General features: G+C 55.7%; 2 protein-coding genes across 6 annotated transcripts; one reads left to right on the top strand and one right to left on the bottom strand.

Annotated features, from left to right (window-relative positions):
* The first annotated feature begins 1,705 nt into the window (after positions 1-1,705).
* On the top strand, positions 1,706-7,362 carry ASB6 (ankyrin repeat and SOCS box containing 6). 3 transcript variants are annotated; one of them, XM_069474754.1, is made up of 6 exons: positions 1,706-1,961; positions 3,607-3,788; positions 4,771-4,877; positions 4,988-5,096; positions 5,610-5,696; positions 5,841-7,362. In XM_069474754.1, the coding sequence occupies exons 1-6, from the start codon at positions 1,849-1,851 to the stop codon at positions 6,506-6,508; spliced, it is 1,266 nt and encodes a 421-aa protein (XP_069330855.1). In that variant the 5' UTR covers positions 1,706-1,848; the 3' UTR covers positions 6,509-7,362. The 3 variants fall into 3 exon arrangements, with proteins under 3 accessions (XP_069330855.1, XP_069330857.1, XP_069330856.1); XM_069474756.1 differs by lacking the exon at positions 4,988-5,096; XM_069474755.1 differs by lacking the exon at positions 5,610-5,696.
* Positions 7,363-7,553: 191 nt separating this feature from the next.
* NTMT1 (N-terminal Xaa-Pro-Lys N-methyltransferase 1) lies at positions 7,554-17,026 on the bottom strand. 3 transcript variants are annotated; one of them, XM_069474751.1, is made up of 4 exons: positions 16,897-17,026; positions 10,300-10,515; positions 9,217-9,469; positions 7,554-8,367 (listed from the first exon to the last, which is right to left on the bottom strand). In XM_069474751.1, the coding sequence occupies exons 2-4, from the start codon at positions 10,459-10,461 to the stop codon at positions 8,111-8,113; spliced, it is 672 nt and encodes a 223-aa protein (XP_069330852.1). In that variant the 5' UTR covers positions 10,462-10,515; positions 16,897-17,026; the 3' UTR covers positions 7,554-8,110. The 3 variants fall into 3 exon arrangements, with proteins under 3 accessions (XP_069330852.1, XP_069330854.1, XP_069330853.1); XM_069474753.1 differs by lacking the exon at positions 16,897-17,026 and adding an exon at positions 16,743-16,788; XM_069474752.1 differs by lacking the exon at positions 16,897-17,026 and adding an exon at positions 12,350-12,648.
* Positions 17,027-17,284: the final 258 nt, after the last annotated feature.

Below are 17,284 nucleotides of genomic sequence, written 5' to 3'. Positions count from 1 at the left end.
CCCCTGGGTCACCTGAGAGTGGCTGCACCGTTCAGGGCCTTGCACTCACTTAAGGGGGTGAGGGATAGGGATCCTCGAAGCAGGGGCAGACATTTCCAAATCCCCAAGGCGACGCCTGGGCAAGTCTGAGGCACACCCGGAGCGAGTGCCCCTTCCAGATGCTCATCGTGGCCAGGTGGGAATTGGGGCCTTTCAGATTTTACAAGACAAGCTGGAAATCTCCATTTGTGCGTGAGCAAAGTTCCTGATTTCGCTCTAGGAAAAGAGACTTCTTTCCTGATGGGAGAACCAAGGCAGATGTGTGCTGGGAGCTGCAGACCCTGGGGTCCTGTGTCGCTTCTGGGAAGCCCAATCTGGCGCTGCTCTAAAGGGCTTAAATACAGCCGCCCACTCCTGCCCCTCCTTCCTGCTCCTTTAGGCAATGGAGGGGGAAGCAAAACACGGCATTTGGAGCGCCTGGCGGGGATTTTGATACCTTATCATTTGATCTGCACTACAATTTTAACTTAATAAGAATAGCAAGCAGTTATCCAGCCCTACCTGCATCTTCTACCCTGCTGGGTCCCCATGGCTGGACCTGGCTTGGATTGGTTTTTCTTGTCAAGTCTGTGCTGTTCATGGAGGGCCTTTACTCTGCCCATTTTTTAAATGTTTAGTTATAAGACACATCAGGTTATCTTGAAATGAGCCTTTATTTATTTATTTACTTACTTATTTATATATTTCCTTTTTAAAGAGAGAGTCTTGCTCTGTCACTCAGGCTGGAGTGCAATGGCCCAATCCTAGCTCACTGCAGCCTCGAACTCCTGGGCTCAAGGGAACCTCCTGCCTCAGCCTCCCGAGTAGCTGCGACAACTACTACTACCAGGAGTTTGAGACTAGCCTGGGCAATACAGCAAGACCCATATCTACAAAACTTTAAAAAATCAGCCTTGCGTGGTAGCACACGCCTGCAGTTCCAGCTGCTCGGGAGACTGAGGCAGGAGGATCCCTTGAGTCCAAGAGTTAGAGGCTGCAGTGAGCTCTGTTTCGGGCCACTAAACTCTAGCCTGGGCGACAGAGTGAGACCCTGTATCAATCAATCAATAAATGCAAATAAAGTTCATTGAGTCCATCAAGGCAGAAAGTGGAAAGAGCTGGCAGCCTGCCTGGCCAGGCGCTCCCAGGAACAGAGAATAAGGAACTGTCTCCATCGCCCATGGGGAGGTGACGTGCGGGGGCTCTGATCCTTGTCATTCCAGTCAGCGTGCCCAGGTGGTGACAGAGGTGGCCGCAGCTCCTCCTCATGGGGAGGCGAGAGCCAGGCCAAGCCGGAAGGAGCGGCGATTCGACCGGAGCCCAGCGCGGCGGGAGCTCCGGGAACTCGCCGAGCACGGCGGGGCTGGGATGTGCAATGGGCGGAACTCGGACGGCGCACAGCGGCCGCGGGCGGGATCGCAGGGCGATGCGGGGCCGGGCCGGACATTGGCAGGAAAGGGAGGGCCGTCCGAGTCTCGGATCGGAGTTGGCACGGGTCTACGCCCCAACTCCGCTAGGGCCGCCCCCCGGGATCCCCTGAAAAATAATCCCCTGGTTCCGTCCGCTAGTCGCGGTCCCGGCCGCGTCGGGGTCCTCCGAGCCCGCAGGGGGCGCTGTCGCCACGCGCGCACTTCCCCGGGCCGGCGCTGACCGGAAGTAGTGCGAGAGTCATTTCCGGCGTGGAGCGGCGGCTTGGGCGGCGAACCGGGCAGGCCGCAGGGGCTGTAGCAGCAGAGCCCGGCCGGGTCCGCGGCCGCCGGAGCGCGTCCAGTTGGCGTCTCAGCCTCGGTGGAAAGCGCGGCCGCCCTGCCGCGCCCGGGGGCCTCAGCGATGCCGTTTCTGCACGGCTTCCGGAGGATCATCTTCGAGTACCAGCCACTGGTGGATGCGATTCTGGGCTCCTTAGGGATCCAGGACCCCGAGCGGCAGGAGCCCCTGGACCGGTAACTCGCTCTCTCCTGTCGGCGTGCCGAGGCCTCTCCGACCCGGCGCTGCGTCGCGCTTTAATTGTCACTACAAGCTTGGCAGGGTGGGATCGTTGTCTCTCCCTTTTACTAGTGGAGAGACGGGCGGAAACCGGAGTTGCGTGCTCCCAGCGCGAGCTCCTTCGCGCCGACCCCTGTCCTGCCACTTGCAGGGTGGAGGGTGCTCGAGACCAGCGCTGGCAAAGGGCAGGGAGGGTCCAAGGCGAGGTGTCGGCAGGGCCTGCGCCTCAGGGCCCCACCCCGTACCCTGCCTGTCTTGTGCCCTCCCCCACGGAGTTGCAGGGCAGCAGGGTGGAATCTGAAGGCTTCAGTTCTTACCCCAGAGCGGTGCGAAAATGAGCTTTTTGTAGCTGGGTTCGCATTTGTAAAGACAAAAGCAGGTCCGTTCGTGAACCTGTGGGATAGGTGTTGGAAAGTCAGTATTCGCTGCCCATTGTGCTGAGCACTTGGGGGGACATCAGTGAGCTAAACATATCCCTGGCCTTCATGGTGCTTATGCTCCATAGAGACTGACATACTGGTTAGTAATCAGTACATCAGGTGTAGCGGAGGAAAGGGGGCTCGAGGGGACGTTATCAGTTGGAATTTCAAACACGGGGGGTGGGGGGAGGGTCAGGAGTCTCTCCAGGGACTTTGATGAAGAACCCAGGCGTTCTTCATCACTGTATCAACTCTGTTCACTTTGAGGCTGCTCTGAAAATGCAGCGCAAGATGTTTCTTTAACTGAGGCTGTGCAGGGTGAGAGTGAGTAGGGCAGCCAAGGGGGACTGCATGGCCTTAGTGGTAGCCCCAGGCATCATGCAGGAACTGTCCCCAGTGCTCGATTTGCATCCATGGTGCTCTGGGCACTCTCCAGGTGCAGGGGGATGAGATGGAACCCTGCCCAACCAGCCAATTGAAGGGGCACAGGTGGGTGAGACTAAGGGAGACGGGTGGAGAAGGGAAACCTCACCAAGAGGCAGGAATGGGATGGTCCTCTGCATCCAAGGGCATGCAGCTGTGCCTGGGCCTGAGCTTTTGGGGAAAGCCTTAGCAGCTCTTAGTAGTTAGTGCTGGCCAGGGAGGCTAGAGGGGGCTCCAGGTGAGTCTGGGGACCAGGTGAGTTGGCGCTGGGATGAGAGGGGCCTTTGTGCACTCATTCTTGGGAAGGCTGGGAGGAGGCTGAAGATCTGTGTGAGAGGGGAGGGAGGCGGCTCTGCTAGCTGCCCTGGCATCCTGCAGCTCGGAGAGTCGGGGTCTTTGAGTGTGAAGGGCTTTCTGAAGAAGGAGCATCAGAGACTGGTTCTGGCTCCTGGCCTCAGGGGTTCCCTTCAGTCCCAACAGCCAAGCCAGAGACCAGATTCTTTGGGCAACTTGGGATAAGACTGCAACCAGCCAGTCCTTTCTCAGCAAACCCAGGAGTCTGCTCCAGTTTAAAAGACCCAGCTTGGCCCTCTCTCCACTTCAGACTTTCTCCCAAGAGAGACTTTCTGCCCCCACAAAGCCAGCGCCCTGCCATGGTGGGTGACTACAGCGGGACACTAAAGGCTGCCCACCCACAGGGTGCCTCGGTCAGCTGGTGCTACAGCTGTGCCCAGCCTCAACTGTCTCTCTCCTACTCCAGGCCCAGTTATGTTGCCAATGAGGAGAGCCGACTCCTTGTTCTCACTGAGCTGTTGGAGAGGAAGGTCCACTCTCCATTTTACCAGGAAGGTGTGAGCAACGCCCTGCTCAAGATGGCTGAGCTGGGGCTGACACGGGCAGCAGATGTTCTTCTGCGGAATGGGGCCAATCTCAACTTTGAAGGTCAGCTGGAGCCCAGAGGGCCTGGGGGTGGGCAGGAAGGTTAAGTGTGGCCCTGCTTTAAGTGGGTGAACAGGCCTTCGACCCTTCTTTTATCGTCCTCTTTAGGAGTGACTTCTCTCATTTACTTCCTGGGTGGTGACCACCAAAGAAACCCCCATTGGGTGGTCTCCCAACCCGCTGTGGGCTTTCAAATGGCTCTTACCTCCTCTGTTCCAAGAGCCAGTGTGTTGCTGTCTCTACCATGTGATTGATTTAGCAAACTTTCCCCAGCTCCCATATTAGTCCTCACTTCCATTAATGTGAAAATGCACCTCCTGGCACTGTGCCCAGAGCTAAGGAAAGGTAATTTTCTGCCACTTACTCCGAGCCAATTTGCATTTTTACTCATGCCATAGGGAGAGGAGAAAACAAGCCACATTAGGCATAAATCACAGCAGGACCGTGTTGGCTTCATGCTTGCGAGTGGCGGGGACGTGACAGAGCTGTCCTCCTTTCCTGTCTGGCTTTCACCGGTGGAGGGCAGGGCCAGTCAGGAGACAGGCTGCCTTGTGACTGAAGGGGCCTGTGTTGACCCAGGACACAGCCAGGCATGTTTCCCTCCCCACTGAGGACGGGCTCAGAGGCTGCTGGGCTCTGGAAGCTCAAGGAGCTGAGGAGGGAGGGCCCACCGGAATTCTGGCTGTTGGTGCCAGGCTCAAGGAGCAGAGCAGCCAGGAGCTGCCACCCACAGTGTCCCAACAGTCCTGAGATGCCCCATTTTAAGGCCCCATTTTACAGAAGAGGAAACCAAAGCCCAAGCAGGTTGAGTAGTATGCCCATCAAACACCCCCGGACCCTACAGCATCTGGTGAGGACAGCTCTGTCCCGACCCCAATGGTGAGCCTGGGCCTGCAGCTTCTGGACATTTCAGGTGAGAGCTGGGCCTGGGCCCTGAGAGAATGCCAATAGGCAGGACTGACACAAGCTGTGTCTGTGCCCTCAGACCCAGTCACCTACTACACGGCCCTGCACATTGCTGTCCTGCGGAATCAGCCGGACATGGTGGAGCTGCTGGTGCAGCACGGGGCCGACATCAATCGAAGGGACCGGGTGAGTGCCAGGCCCCGCCTGCTTTGAAGGGGGATGTGTAGGGGCTCGAGCAGCCTCGTAGGCCCCACCACACCCCCCAGGCCAACTTGGCTTGTGCTCCCTCGGCTCAGATCCACGAGAGCAGCCCCTTGGACCTGGCCAGTGAAGAGCCGGAGCGCCTGCCCTGCCTGCAGCGGCTCCTGGACCTTGGCGCCGACGTCAATGCAGCTGACAAGCATGGTGGGTGCCTCCTGCAGGACAGCCTGGGCCCTGGGCACCTTGTAAGGGACACCCAGCATACTCCAGGACAACGGCTAGGGCAGGCTGGATGCTGGCCCTGTCTGATGGCACCGCATGGCTGGGTGCACAGGTGGATTTTGCTGACTTGCTGAGTTCAGAGGCTTTCGAGAGGCAGTGCGTTGTCCCCAGGCTGGCCCTCGGCTGTCTATAGGAGGAAAAGGGGCATGTGTGCGCTCAGCTTCTAAGGGAACAATGGCTTCCTGTTGGGAGACCCAGCCTGGGTCTCAGGTAGCATCTCAGGGTCCAGAAAAATCCTACCTCCACTGGCCCTTTTGCTCCAAGTTTTGTGGGGGTGGAAAGAGAATGGCCTCACCCTCAGAGCTCACTCTGAGAGCTCAGTCCTTTTGAAGTTCATTTTCTGACCCTGAGTGTCTGCTTTCCAGGGCAATCTCTGGGTTGCCCTGACCTGGCTCCTGGTCTCCCGCTCTTCATTCTCCCTCTCCCGCCCCCTAGGAAAGACTGCTCTGCTGCACGCTCTGGCCAGCAGCGACGGTGTGCAGATCCACAATACTGAGAACATCCGGCTCCTGCTGGAAGGAGGTGAGGCTTGTCCCGTGTCCCCCAGCCTTGCCCTTTCTCACCACTTCTCTCTCTGCAGGCTCCCTGACTCCCTTAACCGTGTAGTGTTGCTTTGCAAGGCTGAAGGCCTTCTCCCACCTTCTGTTGTTCTAATGGCTCCTCTAGGGGCAGATGTCAAGGCTACCACCAAAGATGGGGACACCGTGTTCACCTGCATCATCTTCCTGCTTGGTGAGACTGTGGGAGGGGACAAAGAGGAGGCCCAGATGATAAACCGCTTCTGCTTCCAAGTAACGCAGTTGCTGCTGGCTCATGGGGCAGACCCCAGCGAATGCCCAGCCCACGAATCCCTCACCCATATTTGCCTCAAGAGCTTTAAACTGCATTTCCCTCTCCTGCGCTTCCTGCTGGAGTCTGGCGCTGCCTACAACTGTTCCCTCCACGGTGCGTCCTGCTGGTCTGGCTTTCACATCATCTTCGAGAGGCTCTGTTCCCAGCCAGGCTGTGCTGAAGACGAGAGCCACGTGGACCTCCTGCGCAAAGCCGAGACTGTCCTGGACCTCATGGTGACTAACTCCCAGAAACTCCAACTGCCTGAAAACTTCAATATCCACCCGGTAGGCAGCCTGGCAGAAAAGATCCAGGCCCTCCACTTCTCCTTGCGGCAGCTGGACAGCTATCCCCCGCCCCTCAAGCACCTGTGTCGTGTGTATATCCGGCTCTACCTTCAGCCGTGGCCTGTGGATGTGAAGGTCAAAGCCCTGCCTCTGCCTGACCAGCTGAAGTGGTACCTTCTCAGCAAGCACAGCGGCACCCTTGAAGATGACATCTGACAGGGCCGGACTAAAGGGAACAGGATCTGGGCAGCTTAAGTCAACCTGTGATGGACTGGAGCACCTGTGACAACCCTGGAGCAGGGTCTTTTGATCTGGGAGATGAGCTGCACCCTTCCTGAGTACAAAGCCAGCCAGGTAGAAGCCACAGCTGTCATCATCCCAGTGGTAAAAGGTATGGCTCTGTGTCTTCAGGAAAACTGTCCCTCTTCCCCAAGTCTCAGCCCCCATTGGAAAAGGGACAGGGTTTATATTTCGGACCAGTTCCTACCCTCTGGATTTAAGGCAGTGCCAAGTCTAAGCATCCCCAAGAGCTGTAGGAATCTGGTTTGTCCTGCGTGGAGGCGCAGCTGGAGCCAGAAGGAAGCTAAGGGTGTGCCCTGTGGCTGCCACCCAGTGAGGCCGTACTCCAGATTCCCTCGCTCACAGAAGTGCTTTTGGTAAACTGGGGGAGAAGGCACTGAGGGCCACCACAGGCCCATCTTCCTGGTGTTGAAAGCCAAGCTGACCCTGCCACCACCTAGAGTTCTGGGGCCGGGTCACCTGTGGCCGGGCCTACCAGGGCTATGCTCTAGTGGCAGCTCTGCTGAGGACAAGCCCAGGGCCTCGGGGACCATGCCTTCTGCTAAAAAGCAATCATGAGTGCATAACCATGATTGAGGACAGCCCTTTCAGCAGCATCTTGTTTTGTGAGGGGCTCAGCAGACAGAGCAAGCCACCAGGACAGAGCTGACTGCACCGCCCAGTGTGGAGGCCTCACAAACTCGCCTCCAAGTCACACTGGTCATTGTGGGTTGTGTAAATGCCTCTGGGACTAAGCTAAGGTAACTAAATGATATGTTTATATTATAAAATTAAACTGATTCTCTTGGCCTTAAAGGTTCTTGTATGACATTTCTGCCCCCCACCCCCCAGTTTAGGGTAAAGGATCCCATGGCAGCCAGTAAAGGAAGACGAGGTGGTAGGCAGGAGCAGATGCAACATTTGGGGGCCGGTGTGACACTTGTCCCTGTAAAGAACCACCACTCCAGACTGGCTGGGGCCTTCACAGTATGAGGGCTCACCCCTTTTATTTCTGACTGAAAATGCCCACCTAGAAGGAGCCCCAAGCCCAGTGAAGAGTAAGGCCACAGACCTCTCTCCCCTTGCTGCAGGCTGTTGTGACCATCACTTTAGGGCCACCAGCCCAGCTCTGTTCCTCCCCCTAAGTAAAGACCACAGTCCAAGTCCTCTCCCACCAAGTTAAGGCTCATTCCCTTCCTCTTACGGCAGCTAGTCTTGTGGCTGGAAGGAAGACTGGAGGCCCAGGGAACCAGCTCCCGGTGCGATCACTAGGGAGCATCTGGAGCCCCCTGGGCTGTACCCCCAGCCCCTACCACCCAGTCCCCACCTCTCAGCACAGCGGGGCCCCTCCCTGTGGAGTCGGTAGCACCCCTCCCCATGGGCCCCACCTTGCCTTTTTAAGAAGAGTCTGTATAGTTAGTGGACGGCAGACAGGTATATTTAGCGGTCTCTCAACATTCCGAACCATCAGCGTGGAGCCTGGATCTCAGCAACCCCCACCTGGGCTGCGGTTCCTCAGTTTCTCCTGCCAGCCCAGGCTTATCTCAGGGCAAAGCTGTAGACATGGTAGATCTCATCTGGGAGGTTCTCCTGCCTCTCCTCGGCCAGGAGGCTGAGGCCCGCGCTGCGGATGATCCTGTGGACCACCTCAAGGTCCCGGCACACGCTGCTGTCCACATCATCTAGGATCACGCCCTCCTGGGCCATGTTGTCTTTGATGACGATGATGCCATTGGGGCGGAGGCCCCCCTTGCAGCGCCGCAGGAACTCGGACAGGTGCTGATCAGTTAGGTGGCCTGGGGAGGGCAGAGACGAGGTTACCAGGGGAAAGATGCAAACGTACACAGGCCAGGGGATGGGATGCGTTTTCCAGCCATTGCTCATTGAGCCCTTTATCTGTGCCCGGCATCTGGTGCACACACATGGCCTCCCTGGCTCCCAACAGTCCTGAAGGGTTTACCAAACCGGCTCACAAGTCACCTACCCAAAGGCACACTAAGTACGAAGCTGACCTTGCCCAATACCTACACACGATGCCACCCACCTCTCCTAGGCCTGGATCAGGGGAGTGTATGTAGGCTAAGGCGGTAGCACTGCCGGAGCTCCTAAAGCAGGTTTCCGTCCACACAGAGGCTCCTTAGGGCCAGACCCAGAACGTCCACAGCAGAGCTGTGCTGCCCGCCTTGGAGGTGGCGGCTGACTACTAGTGCAGTGGCCTGCCACCAGGGCACAGCATTCTAGCTGTGCTATTAGGGTAAGTAGACACAGGACAGGTAGCAAAGCAGGGACTGCTCACTGCAAACAGCAGGGGCAGCCATGGCTTACATTTTTCATTAAAAAAAAAAAAAATCCTCATACAATTCTTTCACTTCTTTGAATGCAGTAAGTTATTGGCCATTTAAAATGTTTCAACAGAAAACTGCCCCCAAATGGATGGTAGCAGGTATTCAGTTGAAACAAAACCTGGGAGGAGAAGATCCACCTTGCAGGCAGAGTCTCCCCGAGAGTTCTGGGAAGCACAGAGGGACCGGGGATCCCTGGGGGCCTGCCTGCTGCAGAAGCATACAGCCCCGCTCCCAAGACCGTGGGGAACCCAAGTGGCAGGAGATGTGCGGGTGGGTGGGGAAGGGCAGCAGGACCCTCACCTATCACCCACTGGATCCAGATCACGTCGTAAGAGTCCGGCTCCGGGCTGAAGTCCTGGAGACCACAACAGAAGTAGTTCCTCACTCTCTTGCCTTCCTCCCCCAGGTAGGTCTTGGCTTTAACCAGAAAGTCCTCTGTTAGGTCAACCATATCCACCTCCCTGAACAGCGGCAAGAGCAGCCGCTTGGTGATCCTTCCAATGCCAGCGCCGCAGTCCAGGGCACAGGAAGTTCCTGTCTTGTTCGGGCCTTCCTAAAAGGCAGAGAAGGCATATAACCTATCAAAGGGACCCCTTCCTCATGAGCCCTGGGAACAAGACTCAAATCAGGCCTCAGTACAAGCTGGCGGCCAGCACTGCCAGGGAGGTCGGTGGTGGGGGTGGTGAGCATGGGACATTCTTTTTCAGGGCCACACATTTCTAAAATGAAAGCCACTTCTATCTACTTCAAGGTGGTAACTTGAACAGGTGCATTAATCTCTCCTGAGACCCCAGGAAAACAACAGCACAGAGAAGAATTCGGACAGAAGAATGGAAGAGGGGCCAATTGGTGAACAAGGCTGGGGAGACAGAAAGCAGATGGAGGGTGATGCCGGATAGAGGACGGCAAGCAGCAGCCACCAGCGCTGGCCAAGGGAGAGACGAGAAAGGGGCAGGCCCGGGGACCCCAGCCATGGGGATCCCGCCTGGTACAGAGGTGGGTGGGGGATGGGAGAGCTGAGGCAGAACCCACGGTGAATAACTAGGAGTCTGAGTCCAGCAGAACAGCCAAAGCCCAAACACCCATGGACATGGCAGAAGAGCAAGGGTTTTGTCCCTGATGAAACCAAACAGTTTGAGAAAAGTCTGCCCAATTATGGCACCTCAATTCTGCCATAACAGCCAGCTGCTGTCTGGTAACCTTGAAGCCAAGTCCACAGTCCAGAAGTCACCCCACCACCCCAGCTCAAGGCCCTGGGGTAGGTACCAACAGATAACCAAAGACCCTGCAGCAGCGTTACATGTAAAAGGTGGCACCGCACACAGACCCGGCAGTGCCACCAGAGCCACAGCTTGTCCTGGAGAGCACACCAGACCTGCCTACCCTCAAAAACCTCTGCAGGAACTTCCGGGAGCTGTTGATGTCGATGCTGGAGATGTGGCCATACCCCCCAAGCATGCCGTCCACAGTGGGTGGGATCTGTTTCCAGTACGTCTTGGCCTTCGAATAGAATTGTTTCTCATCTTCTATCACCTCACTCGTCATGCTGTCACCAACCAAGGCTCTGCTCAAGCACCACGATCAGCAATGGCACCTCTCCTGTGTAAGGAAAAGAGGAGTGAGTCAGCCCAGCCAGGGACCTGGCAGGAAGGCACCGCAGGCAGAGGGCCCATCTCACACCAGGCTTCAAAAGTCAAACAATCCTGCCCGGCCCAGAGGAATGTCCAGTATCCCCAAATCTGCTTCCCCCATTGGGAGGACAGCACCCGCTGTCTTCTGTGCTCAAAGCATGAGCCCCAGCATCCATCCTGGCTTTGAGTTCTTGACGTGCTCTACATGACACCTGACTCTGGCTTCTGGCCCAGGGGACAGAGAACCACAATCTACACTGAAGAGAAAGGATCACAGAGCAGGGTGCGACAGCAGGCCCTGGGAGGGCCCGAGGCATTCCCACAAACCCCCCTCCCACTCAGCACAGAAACAACTCACTGTGGGGTCCAGTCCTTCCCTAAGGGGAAGCAGGGACTGTGCCAGGCACCGGGCTGTGAACTGGGGGCACAGCCAGGCAGAAAACAACTACACAGACACACACGACCACAACCGTGTCGAGGGCTGCAGAGTGTGAGATGCTAGAAAGGTACCCGCTCGAGGGAGGTGACTCGGCGGGGGGCTAAGGAAGGCATCCCCAAAGAAATGACACAGAAACTGGAACTGACGGGGAGGATACTGCTCCTGGAAGAAAAGGATATGCAGGCCGGGCGCGGTGGCTCACGCCTGTAATCCTAGCACTCTGGGAGGCCGAGGCGGGTGGATTGCTCAAGGTCAGGAGTTCGAGACCAGCCTGAGCGAGACCCCGTCTCTACTAAAAATAGAAAGACATTATATGGACACCTAAAAATCTATATAGAAAAAATTAGCCGGGCATAGTGGCGCATGCCTGTAGTCCCAGCTACTCGGGAGGCTGAGGCAGTAGGATCGCTTGAGCCCAGGAGTTTGAGGTTGCTGTGAGCTAAGCTGACGCCACGGCACTCACTCTAGCCTGGGCAACAAAGTGAGACTCTGTCTCAACAAAAAAAAAAAAAGAAAAGGATATGCAGAGCCCTTGCGACTGGAAACTCAAGGTCTTACGGGTCAACTTCAAGAGCACGAACTTGAACCACCCTAAGGCCAAGCTGGGAGTGTCATGAGACGATCTATGCTTCTGAAGACTGCTGGCAGCTGTGTAGACCATCGGGGCCAAGGGCAAAAGCAGACACTGACAAGGAGATGGTTGCCAGGATGGACAGAGAGGAAAGACAAGCATGATAGGCTCAGGAGCAGAGCTGGGGCCCACCACGCCCTTCAGGAGAGGGATGGACGGCTTGGTGGCCCCACTCCACACAGAGCCAGCCTGGCCACATCGTGTCAGGGAGGGTCAGAGGATCACATCCCTTCCCTGAGGAACTGGCACTTATCAACCAAGGCTTACCATGCACAGGCACTGTCCTAGCTGCCAAGATAAAGCCCTGACCCCAGAAAGCTCACAATCCAGCATGAGACGGGAAAGAAAATGGCACCAACTAAAATACACAGCAGAAAAATGAGGACTACGAGTCATAAAGTGGTGGGAAAACTCAAAGGGTAGAGGAATCCTTTTTAAAAAGCAGATGGGGCAGTAGCCCCAAGACGGCAGCCCCTGGCTGGACCACGAAGGACAAGGAATGCCCTGCATGGGACAAGGAATGCTGGATGGGGGGCTACCGGCAGAGGCAGAGATGGTGTGACAGTGTGCCATCAGAGGATGAAAAGGAGACAGAGGAAGAGGACATTGCGGAACATGAGCCTGGATTATGGCGGGCCCCGAGCGCAAGGCGCCATGGGTCTGGTCTGTCCATGATGGCAAACTGATCCACTGAGAATTTCTGAAGGGCCAGTGGGCGTGCTGGGCCCTAACCTGAGGGAGGCAGGGTGGGAATGGCAGCAGCCAGCTAGCGGACGTAGGACAGGTAGCAGCAGTAGTGGGAATGACAATGACAGCAGCTGCTACATGTGAGTTGGAAACACTGTAAATCGAGAACGTGTGGCTGACTGGGAGCTGCGGCTCGTTGCTGCCGGCCGGCATCAGGAGAAACACGGTCTGGACGTCCGCACGCTGCTCCCGCGCACTGTGGAGCTGAACCACTGGAAGTCCGGGACTGCACACTTCACTGGGCTGTAGTAAGTCACTGATCCCCACGAGGACCTCCGGTATAGTCCTTAAAAACAACTAAAAGTTTAAAAACCCTAAGACTAAGGAATGCTTTAAGGCTGTGGTCCCCAACTCCCGGGCTGCAGCCTGTTAGGAAACCGGCCACACATCACCTCCCCACACAACGACACCCCACTCCCTGACCCTTGGTCTGTGGAAAAACTGTCTTCCATGAAACTGGTCCCTGGTGCCAAAAGGTTGGGGACAGCTGCTTTGAGGGCTTCAAGAGTAATCAGAGAGAAAACACAAAAGTGCCCCTGAGGAGCAGCATAAGGCCATGGAAATGTGACTGACAGACTACAAAGAGAGAAGGAAGGGAATAAAACATGAGAAAATCTGAAGAATTTTCATTGGTCACATTTGTTAGCCCCCAGCGCACAACTGTACTCCAAACTTGTCCTGAGAAGGAACCTCCCCAAAACAGCAGGCCCAGCCCAGCAGCTCAAGAATGCTAACTAATGCAATTCTGCTTCCGTCACTGGTCAGCCTTTTCCAGACACCCTGCCAGCCAGTGGGGCATAAGGGAAGGGGGCATGAGCAGATGGGACAGGCCCCTCCTCTCCACCTGCAGACCTGGCTCCTCCAGCACCTTCGGGCATTCTTCACAGACGCAGTCACACACTGGCCTTCTGAGGGACCAGAAGAGAGCTGATGACATCCATGTGCCCACCAGAGTCTGGTGCTCCTCAGATCTGTGATTGTCACCATATCTATCCACCCTTAACAGAACCCTTTTACTATGCCCAGAGAGAAGCCTGCTGAGATCCCACTTCAGACTCTTGAGGTAACTCCCAGACTGATCCCCTCACTTCACTGTTTGGGCACAAGGATTTGGGGCCAGAAAGACGACAAGCTGCAATCACTGCACCAATCGAGGAGTCCTTTGGGGTAACAGGCCTGGGGAGGAACTTCATTCTAAATACTGCAGGCTCACCACAATGCCCCACACCAGTGTCCTAGAACTTGGAACTGCACCCCTGGAAATAGAAGGTGGCACACTGCTTACAAGAATGAACGCTCGCTCCAACCAGACCTGCCAATCCCTAAGACTGCTAGCTGTGCCAGGGTGGGCCTTGAGAGCTGACAGGAAAGGGACCACGAGCCTGAATGTTGCCATGTAGCTGTGTCTGGGGACTACTTATGTCATAGGGTCAAGAAGGTTAAGGAACCAGGCCAAGTGGGCTGCCTGCCCCCTGCCCACAGGCACCATGGCTACCATGTCACAGCTCCTCCATCCATCAAGTAGAGGACAGCATCAAAACCAACTCTTCCACAACACACCAGCAGAACTCCCAGTTGAGCTCAACCGTCCCTCTCATTTACCGCCCATTAGTCTTGGCAAACTGAAGGTTTTGTATTCAAATCTATCTCCCCACAGGACTGGGAGCTCCCTAGAGAGCAATGGCAACATCCAAGATTTATCACTGTATTTCTCTTGCATCCCATGTAGCATATAGGTATTCAACAAAAAGTTCACTTCTAACCAAAGGAATAGAATAAATTTGGGGCCCAACACTTACCGGGCTGTACTCTTCTCTGCCTGTCAGCCTCCCTCCCCTCCCAAGATGCAAGCTTCCCAGGGGCCAGGGACATTACTCTGTACACCGTTAGCCCACGACCTGATACAAGGTGGGCATTTACTAATTGGTCGTCGAATGAAAGAAAGAATGGGCTTTGTGTAGCGATAGCCATTTTCCACTTTTAAGAAAATCCTACAGAGTCCAACCATTCAAAACTGATAACACTGAAGGCTGTAACCGACAATATAATTTTTTGCTTTACCAAAAGCCTTACAACATGATTCCTTTAAATGTCAAGGTCCCCTGAATAATCCAATTTCCAAGAATTCCACTTACACGCAGATTCTAGGAACAAGCCAGGGGAGGCACAGCTAGGTCGGGAAACAGCAAGTATAGCTGACATTTGCTCTAACAGCTGATTCATTAATAAACGTGATTCCTGGGGTCCTGTCTATGCTTTGCCTCTGGGTGTCCAGATTGGAGTGGGGCAGGAGGTTGCTAGGAGTCAGAAGGAACAGCAAGGTCGGTCAGTCACACAGCAGGAAGTGCTCCTCCATTCTGCTCCAGAGCACAGTGAGGAGCTACCTGGCTGCAGGGCCTGGGAAGGGGCCAGGTGCACAGCCTGGCTTTGTGTGCATACTAGGCTAGCTCAGAGACGAAACACTCTGCTCATAGTAAATGTCTGCTCGGCCAGTAGAATATGATCCTGCATCCTTCACCGTCACCTGGCCTCTTCCACCTCCCCCTCCAAGCTGTTTAGGGCAACACCCAGGCAGCTGCCCCAGCCACTGTTTCCCTTCCCCAGATCCACAATACAGAATGGTGCTTGAACTCACTGGCTGACATTTGCACATGTCATTCTCCTCATCTTGGTCTCTAAGAAAAAGCCCAAAAGCAACAGGAGGCAAAAGCCTGCCTAAAGTTACCTCCTCCCTCTTGCAGCCCACCTATTCTCCCTGGATCCGTGTGCACAGCAGCTGAACATATGAGAATGGCAGAGGGCTCTATGAAAAAGAAGTGGAGGGAAAGAGGGAGATAGACCAAAAAAAATGTAGGGAAAAATTTGAAAACTAACAGACTCTGGCCGGGCGCAGTGGCTCACGCCTGTAATCCTAGCACTGGAAGGCCGAGGCTTGAGGACACCTTGAGGTCAGGAGTTCGAGACCAGCCTGAGCAACAGCGAGACCTCGTCTCTACTAAAAATAGAAAGAAATTAGCTAGACAACTAAAAATATATAGAAAAAGTTAGCCTGGCATGGTGGCATATGCCTGTAGTCCCAGCTACTCGGGAAGCTGAGGCAGTAGGATTGCTTGAGCCCAGGTGTTTGAGGTTGCTGTGAGCTAGGCTGACGCCACGGCACTCTAGCCTGGGCAATAGAGACGCTGTCTCAAAAAACAAAAAAAACCAAAAAACCAGCTAACAGACTCTGATGGAGTCAGATGCACCAGGTGTGAATCTCAGCTCTGCTCAACAGCCATGTAGGCTGAGATAAGACACTTAACCTCAGCATTCTCAGTTTATCTACACAAGGAACAGTAACTCTGGCTGTATGTAAACGCTGTGATGATTAAATGTGCATACGAAAAGCTTACAGTGCCCAACACAGTGCCAAGCAGATTGTCTCTTGAGCTTTAGAAACCTCTGTCAAAGGAGATTCTTGTCAACTTTGCTGATTGTGAAGATCAAGTGAGAAAAATGCATTGAAATGCCATATGAACTGCAGAATGTCAGACACACTCAAGGGATAGTTAACTGGTATCCAGCAGACTCAAACAGCCCTGCAAATTGGCAGGGCTGGGAGTGAGCTGCCCCTCCATGTAAGCACTGAACAACTGCAGAGATTTCTGAAACGCTGTCCTCATTATCCTACAGCTCTGACCTCCACCAAAATGTTCCACCTGTATCTCCAACCCTCCCCTGGTCCCCAGTCTACAGACAGAAAAAAGAACATACCAAAGGAAGTATACGAAAACACACACAGGAAACCAGGAACAGAAGTCAAGGAATCCAGGCTCCTTGTCCCTCCCAGGGGCCCATCCCACCTCCCTGGGCAATCATTCTACACATCACAACCATCTGGTACACTGTCCCACCCCACTTTCAGGGCCTCTGATGCCACCTGTTTCAACTTCCTCTTGTGCAGATGAAGAACCAAGGTCCAGAGAGAGAAAAGACCACACAGTTGGTGGGCAGCAAAGCCTGGGCTTTTCGATATGGCAGCCACCCTGCAAACAGGCTGACCTTGGCCCCAAGAGCTCCTGAGCTGCACCTGTGTCGGGCCAGAGCTGGGGCGAGACCCACAGGTGAATACGATACCGACGGCTATGCCACGGACACTTAACTGTGCCAGGCTCTCAGCTGTGCCTTCTACTGACTCCTCACACCTACCCTCGGAGTGGGTGCTCTCCTTATTCCCGTTTCTCAGGAGGGAAACTGAGGCTCAGGAAGAGAAAGGGACTTGCTGTGGCCTGGAAACCAGCTGGGGGAGTGCCGGACTCAGGCCTTGGGTGCCTTGGCTTTCCTCCTCTACCTCAACCCGTGGACCCCCGATATCCCTACCCAGGTCGAGCCCAGTTACCTCCTGGGGACGCGCACTTGGGGCCGAGCCGGCACGCGCTCACGCGGCCTGAGTCACGTGACGAGCCGGGGCCTCCGGGCGCCGAGGCAGTTGGGGGTCGCGGCCTCCCCTCTCCTGGGGCTGCCTCCCCTCCGCGCCGCCTCGCGTTACTCACCCGGGGCAGGGACTCCTGGGACCCAGGAGAAGAGGAAGGGAGAGTGCCGGCGGCAGCGGCAGCGGCGACGGCGGAGGCGACCCCACACGCCCTCTGCAACTACGCCAAACCGGGACCACACGCCACCGCTCGCGGCGCGCGCTGCCTTTGTCCGCTCACGTCACTTCCGGGCGCCCGGGGGCCGGGCCATGGCTGGCTCCGCCCCTCCACCAGCTCGCCCCGCCCCGCGAGCGGGGGACCCAATTTGACTTTTGCGTCTCCGGAAGGGGTCTCCCCGACTGAAAGAGCCGCCGGGGTACCCTCGCCCCGCCGCCAGCACGTGCGTCAGGTTATTCGAAGGCTGCAAGGCTGGACTTCTAGAAATGAGTGTTGAGCGAGCTTTCCATTG

Source organism: Eulemur rufifrons, chromosome 7, assembly GCF_041146395.1.
Source record: "Eulemur rufifrons isolate Redbay chromosome 7, OSU_ERuf_1, whole genome shotgun sequence".
NCBI lineage: Eukaryota > Metazoa > Chordata > Mammalia > Primates > Lemuridae > Eulemur > Eulemur rufifrons.
Note: the sequence above shows the minus strand (reverse complement) of the source record. Positions and strands in the feature narration are given on the sequence as shown.

Coding starts and splice junctions, on each gene's coding strand:
- ASB6 (XM_069474754.1), top strand. CDS start 1,849: ATGCCGTTTCTGCACGGCTTCCGGAGGATCATCTTCGAGTACCAGCCA. Junction 4,878..4,987: donor ACATCAATCGAAGGGACCGG/GTGAGTGCCAGG, acceptor CCCTCGGCTCAG/ATCCACGAGAGCAGCCCCTT. Junction 5,097..5,609: donor CAATGCAGCTGACAAGCATG/GTGGGTGCCTCC, acceptor CCCGCCCCCTAG/GAAAGACTGCTCTGCTGCAC.
- NTMT1 (XM_069474751.1), bottom strand. CDS start 10,461: ATGACGAGTGAGGTGATAGAAGATGAGAAACAATTCTATTCGAAGGCC. Junction 9,470..10,299: donor TCCTGCAGAGGTTTTTGAGG/GTAGGCAGGTCT, acceptor TCTGCCTTTTAG/GAAGGCCCGAACAAGACAGG. Junction 8,368..9,216: donor CTGGATCCAGTGGGTGATAG/GTGAGGGTCCTG, acceptor TGCCCTCCCCAG/GCCACCTAACTGATCAGCAC.